This window comes from Cydia pomonella, chromosome 8 (assembly GCF_033807575.1).
Source record: "Cydia pomonella isolate Wapato2018A chromosome 8, ilCydPomo1, whole genome shotgun sequence".
NCBI classification, from domain to species: Eukaryota; Metazoa; Arthropoda; class Insecta; order Lepidoptera; family Tortricidae; genus Cydia; species Cydia pomonella.
This window is the reverse complement of record NC_084710.1, coordinates 12430896-12443413: the sequence shown is the minus strand read 5'-3', so window position 1 is coordinate 12443413 and position 12518 is coordinate 12430896. Positions and strand designations below refer to the sequence as shown.

Below are 12518 nucleotides of genomic sequence, written 5' to 3'. Positions count from 1 at the left end.
GTTTGTATGTGGTATAATTGACAGAAGCAGCTTGATTCGGGCAACCAATGTCACTTTGGCATTAGAAATATCGTAGATAGATCTAATTGGGATCAAAGCGGAATTGAAATAAACAACAATTTTGACAAGTCGTTTAGTTATCTATCTTTTAAAGTATTTCTACTAAAATGGGTTCAAAGAAAGCTTTATTAGGAATAATGTATTCTAAAATATTATGTGAAATATTTTCACTCGATTTCCATAAAATGCCAATGCAAACAACAAAGCCGTTTACGATCCCTTTTTTCAATCGTAAGAACGTTTTATAATACAAAAATCGGACTGAAAAGTGAGTTATGGTCACATGTCATTTAAGGGTATTTTTTCTGCAGACAAAGAGCGTCGCTCGCTGGTTACATGCAAAGCGTTTTATCCTGATTAAAGGAACTTTTGTGCGGGCCAAGAAAAAAATATCTTAACGCAATAAAGTTCAGTGCAGCTTCAAGCTCGTGTCTATAGTGTCAATGTGCAAGAAAGAGATGCCTGTAGAGATTCTTAAACTAAGCAGTTAATCAGACATATTATGAAAGTTTGATTAAGAACAAAAGGACCCGACTACTTACATATATTTTTGAAATGGTCTTTTCTCAAGCTTTAATTTGATACCCATATTGCTACTACTATTTATACTTTGCTTTCCCCGTTAAATAGTGGCTTCGAAATTATTGGCATACATACCTACAAATTTCATTTCAAATTTTGCTTTATTTCATGAAAGTGTTTTTTTTATGAAATGTATTTATTTTATTTTTATGAAAAATTATGTGGAATATATTTTCTTGTAGATTTCGCGCTTCGAATCATGACAGGCATAAAATAGTAGATTGTTAACCAAGGGATTAAATGATGCCTTTTACCTAAGTTAAACGCTCTAGTTTTCATTTCGAATACGAGGAAAGTAAAATACATGCATGCATTGAAAAAAAAACTCGGCTAAGTAGAAATTTCAGTATTATTTCTTGACTACTACTTATTACTTATGGTACTTACTTTTAATTAACAATGTAGGTAAAAATATCATTATTTATAGAATGGGGAGTTAATTATGAATGGATATTGTACAACAAATCCATGTAAAACCAAAATTGCTTATAGTACAATTAGAGAAAAAAACGTACTTAGAAAGTCCTGTGGCCTAGAGCAGAAACGTATCATTTTCTGCACAGTTTTTAAAACAATAACTACCTATTTTCAGAGCACGAGAAATGAAAAAAAAAATACATGGACTAGTCTTGGCGCCGTAGTAAATAATAAAGACAAGATGATCTTTATGAAAGATATTTCTTAAAATAAGTTATATCTAAGCTCTGCGATTACATTCTACCCAATGTAACTTCTATCAGCAATCAAATATAAATAGTTATGAATTCAATGTTTTCGGGCGCTATCAAATTATGAAAATATATACAGGACATAGGGATCGGGGTGCTAAAATTAAAGTTTTAATGGCATACATTAGTTTGGGCAAAATGTCTAAATTTGAAAGGACGTCTATCGTGCTTTAATCACAAGTTAATTTACCTAGTCTTTGAATTACGTGATGTGAATGCTCATTTTATACCGTGATAAACTGACCATTCTATGTAATTAATGTACGTTACCGCAATTATACATATATAAACATATACGTTAAATATAAACAACGTCATTAAAATCTTGCAGAAGTTTCATGTTTATGACATATTCAATGCAACAGCTCATTTCGGTCGTTCAATGCCCATTGACGAAACAATTGGCTGTTTGCTTTTTTTTATTCGATACATGTCTTTAAAGGTGAATAAAATAAAAACAATATAGTGATGGATTTTCGTACAACTTCCCGTCTCTTGCTTTTAATAAGGTGAAAATTTCCCAGCATAATGCAGTTAGTTCTGATATTGAAGCAGCTTGTGTTGCTACATATGCTATTGATTTTAGAATATAGGTAGCTTGATTTTGGAAATATGAAGTCAAGTAATTGAAGTAAGATTTCTGCCAGTTTGTTTAATTCAAACTAAGTGTATTTAAATACAAGAAAAGAGACACCCACATCAACCACAAGAAAATCTAGTTCTGTTTTTAATAAATTATTGCTTTTTACTCAAACCAGATGCGTCCGAATGGTCCGACTAGTCCGTTCCGGGTCCCGACTCGGTATGGACATAGTTGGCGGCCTAGGCGGGGAAGCGGACACGGCGAGCGGTGTAGAAGATGATGCTTGCGGGGTTTTCGTTTCCGGAGTTTCGGTGGGCGGGGCAGCGTACGGCATGCTCCATCGAGGCGATAGGATACTGAGTGTTGACGGACGGGACTTGACGCGGGCCACGCATGAACAGGCTGCGGCGGCATTGAAGGTTGGTGGCATTGGAATTGTAAAAATATAACAAATGACTAACATCATTTAGTGTGTCCGTCTCGGCATAGTTTTGTGTGTTCTTGCCGAAAAAAATGTCCGAGTAATTGATGAATAACGACCAACGAACGGTAAGTTAAACAATCGCCATCAGGGTGTAAGGACTATTTATGAGTTGATGGAATCTAGACTGAACTAGACTTGGGTGGAAGCGAGGGACTGAATACTAAGTTCTGGGATAAAAACCGAAAGCCTGCCTGATAAAAAAGCCACATATAAATTACAAAAGATGTGGAAACTAAACATTAAATATAAACAAAAGAGGCGCGCTCCCAGCCACATCCGTAATCCGTACCGACCAGGCTGCCAGCACGCGCGCAGCACTAAGGTTGATAGGTTCCATCGCAGTAGCAAGGCGACATGAGTACTTAGCTGGCTCACTTAGTGTACTTAAGTTATTTTGTATAAATCTAACGATCACAAATCTAATAAAATAATTAAGTGTACCTAACTTTAGCATGAATCCCGTAAGTATGAAGATCTAAATAAGTCTATATAGGCTGGCAACATTGTATTGGCGTCATTGAATACCTGGAATTTTTGAAAGAAAATTGTTATCTACTTTTAGAAATGCGAATCTAATATAGGATACGTCCCGACGTATTCTATATTATTTAATATATTAGTGATATTTTTCTTTTACGTATTTATCTTTGACTTTGAGATGCTTATCAATAACTGGCTTATCGATATTTTTCTCAAACACTCGTTTTTGCCAGGAAATGATCTAGGTACCTAATTATAAATTGATCAATTTTCTCGATAATCGGCCATATGTAAACACAGAATACGACAAAGAAGTAGAGTTCTGATGGTAATAATTTCACAGCAGTACTCTGGTGCAGCGGTGTCGATAGCAGCGCAGTACCAACCGGAGCAGTACGAGCGGCTGCGCGCGCGCATACGCGCGATCAACGCTGCCGCCGCCGCGTCGCCGCACTCACACCGCCACGCTACCCACGTGCCCGTGCATCCTGATCTACACGCTGTATACCCAAGGTAGGCATAGTTTTGTTTACAAGCAAACATTTACAGAAGATATATCTGCAACCGTACACGGCGTATGCCACAAAATGTATTGTAAACAGCAGAGATAATTTAACATAAACACAGACACAACACAGTATATTTGTAAATCAAAACAAGCTTATATCGGTTATAATATATCTTTCCCTTTAAGATACATTGCCCCTGTATAAAAGTTATCATTCCGTAGTAAGTTATTTTAATATACTTGTTACAGTTGTTACACAATAAACTAACCTAACACAAAACGCATGTACCTAACTATCTCTTACTTCTGTCTATCATTACATCTCTCAAAAAAATTGAGTAAAAAATGATTCTGAAAGCTCTAACAAGTACCGGATACACAAGCATAGGAGCTTGAAAAAATGATAAAAACGGCATCAATAATTTCATATCTACCAGACAGAAAACTTTTCTCATTTACTAACGAAACACATTAGGGAAAATCACATTTTCCATTTCGAAATCACTACCTGCTACCTGGCAATGCCACACTCAATATAAAAGCCAAATTATGTGATTACATCCTAATGCGAAGTCGCTAAATAGCGACCTCATTCACAGCACTTGGTATCGATTGGGTACAGCGATTAGAACCCGCTGTATAATATCAGAATATAATTAGCATAGATATTAAGCTCTCGACACGAGCAGTATGAGCGCAAAGTGCGTGCGTGTGACCTCATCCAATATTAAGTGATATACAGAAGTTTCTAATATTAATATAATAAAAGATAAGCTTATATGGTTTTAAATAAAGTAGATATGGAATTGCAAAAGTTTTAAAAGCTTTACGGAAATTCAACTAATTCTAATCACAAATACCATTCAAAAAAAGTATTTTTTATTTATTTATAAAGAGCCCGATAACGATTTTAGCAGAAATTTAAAATTGATAGATTTAGTTGTTGAAATTGTACACCTTTTGTTACATAATAACTAAATAACAAGTATTTATCCCTATTACCACGTCTTCTCATCTTGCCTTTTAATAATGAGGTTGCGTGCGTCCCCGGTAATATGTGACTAGAAGGGGCAGTTTTTGAAAATTCATCGTTTTTCAAAATTAAGTCGATTTTCAGAGAAATTGTCATTTGTTTTCAACTAATTCCTGGAGAAAATTGATTTAGTCTAACTTTCATTTTACACTACTTCAAATATATAATAACAAAAATGTAGTTCAGTAAAGTTGAAGAAATGGATACTCGTATGTGTAATACAAAATTACCATTTTTAGCAGTCTAAACTGTACGAAATTTACAAATAAGATCGTCAAAATCAGTGCTTTACGTGCGTTTACCTAAACGTCCATCAGAAAAAAAAATCATTACTGTTAAGTGAGTCTGTTTTCATAAATTTTTTTTATTAAAATGAAAGATAACAAGACGTGCTACTATAAATCAGTACCCCTAGTGTAAATTTATTCGATAGCGAAACGTGACGTACGCGTTTACGTTAAGTCTCATTTTATATGGGATTTTGAGTTTCCAAAACGTCCCGCTTGCCGCGCTGTTTCTAAATCCCATACAAAATTAGACTTAACGCAAACGCGTACGCCACGTCACGCTATCGAATAAATTTACACTGGGGTTCTGTATTTATTATTTCTAGTAGTTCATAAAAGGTGTACAATTTCAACGACTAAATCTATCAATTTGACAGTTTTGCGACTAAAATCGGTAACTACTGCTTAAATATCACTTTCAATCAAACTACTTAAGAAGAATTCCTGATCCTGAATAGGTACCTAATTTATAGTTTACCGACCAAATAATTACTCTGTGAATTTCGTGGGGCGTGTACAAACAATAAAACATGTTTTCGGCATCATAAATATTAGTCCTGGAACCATCCCGTACCAAATTGTATAGGTAATTTATTAATACAGTGGTAACCGTTTATTATGACTCCGCTTATACTGACCAACCGCTTACTATGACGTAATTACTGTGCGAAGTTTGGTTTCCATACAAAATTATTTGTAACAAAGGCAAAGTCAGATAAGATGACTTCGCTTATAGTGACCTATTAATCCTATATTCATGAAATTGTGACCAGTTATATTGACACATTCGCTGGTTTTCGTGGACGTCCTCACGTCTTTCGTTTTGAGGACGTTTGTTGTGTGCGTGGCGTGAAAGTTGATTTAAATACAAACAATAAGAAAATATGTAGAATATAGCACTAATAACTACTTTGGCCAAAGAACTCGTAAATACATTATACCGAAGATTTCTAACAAACTAAGCCTAACAATAGAGCAGCCCAGTAGTAAACAGATTTTTAAAGAAAGATTAAAAATAATACTCTTAGATAATATTATCGATACATAGTACTTATATTTCTTACATATATAGATATCTAAATAGTTTAAGTTTTGATACCCACAAGTAAGCATTGTAAATTAATCATTAACTCAGTACTCACCTACTAAAATAACTTTGTATAATGTATGAGTAGGTATGACACAACATTGCTTTATTTTGGAGCGCACTATTCGCCAACAAACTGTCCACAGTTTGGCGAAAAAATATGTATACCTACCACTTAAGTTTTCTCTTGAAAAAAAAAAAACACATTTCTCTCAAAGGAATTTGAGATTACATTGAAAATTTTACATAAATAAGAACTAGATCAACTATATTTTATATTAAATTCGCTTAATATGACATATGACGTATTTGTCACTTTGAGGTCATTATTATGCAGAATCTTCTGTACACAAATATGAAGAGGCTGATGGTAACACCCGGTTTCGAGAAAATTGATTTACAATTTATTTAAAAAATCCGTCTTATAATTTCAACAATAAAAACTTGCCATCTTTTTATGTTTAATGGCAATATGCGCTCAATTTTTAAAGATAAGTATATAAAAATATCTAAACCTATTTTACTAACGAGTATGACATGTTAGTACTTATTCTACATATGCTAAGGTAGTTACTACTCGAAAAGTATAAGTATTGAATTTTGCGTTTTGACTCTCACCTTTTAACTCTTGTTTGTTGTTGTATTGTTGACCTGATTCCTAAACTATGCGAGACCTATCCCGTAGGAAAGCAACTTACATCCGAATTTCAAATATTGGTCATATTGGAAATCGGGTTTTTTTAGATATGAATAATAAAATCGAAAGTATGAGAGCTATGCAATTGAAATTTTTTGTGCTTGTAATAAATCCACTATTGACATTATATCCCGAGAATTTTGTTTATCTAGTATAATCCAAACCCAAGTTATGAACTGTCAATAGGCGTAAAATAAAACAAAAATAATATGGTTGTTTTATTTTACGCCTATTGAATTGATTTTATTGGACAAAAACGTGAAATTCATTGTTATTTACCGTATTTATAACAATATCATTGACTTAGTATGTTTCAAGGACTTTCATCCCGGAAAAAAATAATATCGCAAGACAGTCTACACTTTATGACTTTATTCTACCAAGTTTAGGTATTTACACTCTTCCTATTCCGATCACTGGTTATAAGTGATGTATTTTACTTATCTAAGTTGATCTAGGCTAAAATTAAATTCTAACTAGTCAAAGTTAAGGAAAAGACATAAATTGAAACAAAATACCCAGTATATCTAATTTCAAATTATCCAGTAACAGTTTCTTATTATTAAATATTATAAATAACTAGATTTACCGCGAAGCAAAGCATTAAATGAACTACTTAACTATTCAGGCTATTCGCGAGCATTCAACTTATTGTCAATACACTATTAGAACTAAATGAGCACAACCAGCATGTCCTATTTCCATGGAAAACAGAGTAAAATGACGTTCAAATACATGCGAAAGGGCAGTTGGAAATAGTGATGTCCCGTAGCGTAAGTATGATCCTATATGAGTATATTCCCACAATTATTCCCCTGATAAAGGAATATTAAAAAACGCTTACGCTTTGATTGTGATTTACTGGGTGGAGAATTATTTATGTATATATGATACTCACATGAGCACTTGATTTTTAATCGATACATTATTTAAAGCTAGTCCCCTTAGATGGAAAATAATTTGGGTACTACGCCGTCGGTAAATATTATTCGAATACATTTGGTATGTAGAATTTAATTACGGATATGACATATATTGAGATATATCATTGTAAAAATACAGAGGCTACATATTAGAGGACAAGACAATGCTCTGAAAAATGTATACATAGCTCATCCGTTGATTTAATACTAAAGAGCCATAAAACATAAAGATAAGCTAATTAGTTATCTTTCGTTAAAAGAGCGTAAATGAAGTCTTATACATATATTAACAGCTAACGTAATAATACGTAGTAAGATTCAAGGTCAAATGACAACACTTAAAATTCCAAATGCAATAAAATGGGGAAGGGTAGGGTTGCAACAATCGGAAATCTCCAACTAGTATTCCGCTGGAACTGGGTAATAAGTACTATCCGCCAAGCAAATTGAGGACCGAGGTCATATCACTATCTCTCTCACTCTTGCCATGACCACGTAAGCGTGAAAGAGAAGTTTTATGACTCCGGTCGACGGTCGTCAGTTTGGTTTGGGAATAGTGTAGTGATAATATTTTATTATTTTAATAACTTGTCACAGTCTTCACAACTCTATGCAGGTGTGAAAATATCTTTTGTTTAAGAAACATAAAATAGTACATTGTGCAACGAGGGGGATAAGTGAAATTTTGGATACGAGGGAATTAAAGACCCGTGCTTGTAATATTCTTACCCTCGGAGTTACACACTGTTTTTCATCACACTTGCGAAGAAAAAACTAAATTTTAAACGAAATCATTCTTAAATACGATGACATAACAAACATTCGTTCGCCATTTTGTAATTTTGTGACAGACATCGAAGGCACAGACTTATTCGGCATTCAGTCACGATTGAAAATTATGTAAAAATATTTTAAACGGCTATTATATTAACCAAATTAAATATTATTAAACATAAACAAAAATATTATACATGGTTTGTATGAATGAGTGTCATAAAAAAAGATATAGGTTAGGGAGTTATAGGTTTAGTTATAGTAATAGGTTTTTTTTTTTCACAATCCATAACTCACGCGGGAATAATTTTGGCCTTTGTCCTTAAGTGCACCTGCATGAAATTGCTCCTTGCTCAATCACCAGCTTAACCAGGAAACCTGCAGATTGGAAACAAGTTGCCTGTAGTCAAGACTATTAATACTTACCACAATGTTTTTGCTCCTTCCGCAATGGAATCGACACCATTCCCCACACACCATCCTTATAATAGTTATTTTATTTAAGCTGATTATGCTACTATTAGTTTTTCTTTTGTTTACGTATTTTAGTCAACTTTGTTTTATGGTTTTCATGATCGAAAACGGATTGAGATTATGAGTTTCATCTTATTATTATGTTTGTCAAATCTGTCACTGGATTTAATTCGTGTAGCTACCGCTGACCTGGCGCTAGTTACGCACGCTTAATGCCGCACCACGATACGATCCGACCGGACCGGTACAGACTGGACGTTCGTTTCGTCCGTGCAATTTTATTTAAACTTAGTGTTAAGTATGTTCGTCATGTTTATTTTATGTTTCTTAACTTTTTTCTGTTACCTTCCGTGATTATTTCGCACTCGATGGTCTCATCGGAAGATCAGCGCTGGAAGTCGCCAGCAACATGCTGAGATGAGGCCATTTCGTGACACTTTACTCTCACTATGTTCTCTTTTATGTCTGTCTATTACTGTTTGTGTGTTTATGAATAAAACAAATTCTATATCTATTCTATTCTATTCTAAATAAGATGTTTTTTGAGCAAGTATGATGAAAATCATTTTAAGCATTTATAAAAACTGTTTAGGTATCACCTTTCGAAATTAAAATGCATTTGTCACAATTTTTGTTGCTTTTTACTATGAAAAAGGCGGATAAACTATACAACAACGTAATGGAAATCTAAACCTCGCTGTATATAGGTAAGTGTACCGCACATCACTAGTTGGACGCGCTCCACCCGGATATTATTCAACGCAGTGCTGCTGTTACATGTATTATTTTGTATCTCAATATTCAGTCCATGCATAATAACACCTGTGGCCACGGAATGTTTGTTCTGATAGTCTCTTTTGTTTACGGATTTGTAACCAGAATGCAAACCTGATTGAATTCATACATAATTTTTAACTCTTTACCAACAAACGTCACTAGAAATGTACTTATGTATTATTTATAAATATATGCAAAATGACCAATATATTTTTTGTATAATTTTATATGTTATATAAAATCTTGGAATTTACAGGTAGCTGGTGACGTAAATGGCTGTGAAATCGACCATTCGAAAGTGGAAATCGAGGGACGTTAAAGGTATTCAGGTATTTTCCAAACAATTTATTTATATTTACCAATATAGAAATTCGGTCTTGTAAATATTGTTATGTTACCTATATATGTCGCAAACGGGGAAAAAAGGACCTTAGCTACCTGTTGTCTTATGTGATGTCTCGATTTGTCTCACGTCTGATATATGCCAATTCTCTGACATGTGTATTTGAGACCTACGCAATGCGACAGTGACAGCTATCTATTCATAATACGGTCACTATTTTAGTCAGCCACGTTACCACGTTTTGGTTCCGCTTCAATGTTATATCAATTATTCAAATATCGTTAATAATACGCCTGAAGTTTGCTAATATTAGATCCCTTTTTCCACGTGACCAGATAATTTATATTAAGATATCTGAGTTCATTAATTATTTGTTTAATAAAATACCGTTAACCGGGGTGAATAGGGACAGCTGGGGTAAATAGGGACAAATCTTAAAATTAGATTTACCTCACAATTTCTTAATATTTACCCACGCAAATTGTATCATACGATTGAAAACAATATTAGATCTCATTTTAAATTTTGTCCCTATTCACCCCAGCCGTCTTTATTCACACCGGTTGACGGTATGCATTGTATCTGCATATTAAAACAATTTCACTATAAGGTATGTTAAAAAGTATAAATAATATTTTTAAGACAAAAAATGATATGTGTACAGATTTTATATATCATTAAAAATGTTTTATACAGTCATTCAATGAAATTGTATAATAACTAGTATCATATAAGTAAATGTATTACGGATATTTTATAAGAAAATTTAGGTAGGGTCTATTAATATCATTATCAAGTCAAGCTGTGCACAAGACTTGCGAAAAACTTTCACTGATATTATTATTAACATTTATTTATATTGCGCTTAGCCACCAATAATAATACTCTCTGACGTCTAAAACGTCTCGAATTTAAACTGTGTGACGTAAATAAAATGTGTGACATAAATAAAATACTAAAATGTATTTCTAGTGTTTTAATAATTTCTGGGTTACCTACCTACCTACCTAAAAGAAAATTTGTCACAAAAATAGTTTTGGAAAAAACATGAGGATTTGCAGTTAGATATATCACTTAGGTCACAATGTATTAAGGTATTGACCTACTTCTTACTACTAATGGGAATGGCAACTGTGAAAGATTTGCATAGACTGATGGCGCCATCATCACACGTATCTCTAGTTTTTTTTTTCTATGAAATTTGGCTTAAAGAGCTGGATATACAATAAAAAAAAATACACAATATGTTGGCGCCATCTGTAAAAAATTTCGACCGGCCGTACCCATTGAATTAAATTGATCAATTTTACAGTATTATTCATTTTCAGTCAGTCAAATTGTAAGAATATATTATTTTTGGATGATATCTTTCTATCGAATATATTTTTCACGAGGATTTTTGGTTGATTAATGGGTAGCTGGGGATGGAAAACTCAAGTAATGCTCTCCACGTGGACCACTAATATGATTTTATTATTCCGTCAACATTTTTTTTCACGGACTGAGAGCAATTCTTTGATTTATCACCCTTCAAATTGTTGTTGTTGAAAAAACAAATGATACCCTACAATTGTAATTAGGAACGTGGAGAATTTGGTAACTTGTAAATTAATTGTCTGTGTTGTAAAGCGTAGATAAGTGAACTACAATACTTTGTAAGTAATTTTGTAAATAAAATAAAATTTTAAAAATGATTATAAAGTAATTTTGAAACTGTGATATTAAATTTAATGTAGTACCTATGTTATGGTAAAAACTGAAGTTGAATACATGACACTGATAATGTAAAGTTGTAGTTACTATTTCTTTTATGACCTTGTAGCACCCTGTAACCGATCCTATACGATTTAATCGTTACCTTAAATCCTCCTCATAGACTTACAAATATCGAATTGAAATGAAGAAAGAAGCAGGCCTCTAGGAGAAATAAATGTGATATTATCTTATACACAATTTATAAAACAACAGAAGATGAATAGGTATACCTGTTCTGAAATTAAGAGGATATAATTTATTAGTGGTAATTTTTCCATACAAACGTGCTCGACATTTTCCTCCCCGGATTTTGGCCCTGTAAATATTTTTGTCAATGCTTAATCTGAATATGTTTTTATTCGACGACCGGTCTGGCCTAGTCGGTAGTGACTCTGCCTATGAAGCCGATGGTCCCGGGTTCAAATCTTGGTAAGGGCATTTATTCGTGTGATGATCATGGATATTTGTTCCTGAGTCATGGGTGTTTTTTTTTTTTTTTTTTTTTTAAACTGATCGGCGATTGGCTCTAGTCACACCTGATGGAAAGTGAAGACAGGGCCTAAGATGGAGCTCACCGATTCAGTAGTAGCCTATTCACTCTTGCTTTAAAGAGACCGAGGTCATATTTATCAGGGAATACAGAGGGCGGGAGCGCATTCCATTCTTTAGCCGTCCGTAACAAAAAAGAGGAGGCAAACCGTTTAGTGCGAACAGATGGAATGTGTACCACGAACGGGTGCATTCGCTCCCCACGCCTGGAAGTCCGATGATGGAAAGGGGAAGGTGGGATCAGATCGTGCAGTTCCTGTGCACACTCCCCGAAATGTATCCAATAGAACACCGATAGGCTAGCGACTCGACGGCGATGCTCAAGGCTCTGTAATTTTGACTTGATAGATGGGTCATCGCCAAAAAGTCTATGAGCCCGGCACTCTATCGAGTC

General features: G+C 33.9%; 1 protein-coding gene across 10 annotated transcripts in view; it reads left to right on the top strand.

Annotated features, from left to right (window-relative positions):
• LOC133520606 (disks large homolog 2-like) overlaps positions 1-11609 on the top strand; it is a 68667-nt gene extending 57058 nt beyond the window's left edge. For 9 of the 10 annotated variants that reach the window (XM_061855122.1, XM_061855120.1, XM_061855118.1 and 6 more), the window contains 3 exons: positions 2129-2372; positions 3261-3430; positions 9734-11609. In XM_061855122.1, coding sequence (XP_061711106.1) covers positions 2129-2372; positions 3261-3430; positions 9734-9737 — 418 coding nt within the window. In that variant the 3' untranslated portion in view covers positions 9738-11609. Of the gene's footprint in view, positions 1-2128; positions 2373-3260; positions 4300-9733 lie in introns of those variants that run through there. The other variant, XM_061855121.1, reaches the window with a different exon arrangement.
• The last annotated feature ends 909 nt before the right edge of the window (positions 11610-12518 follow it).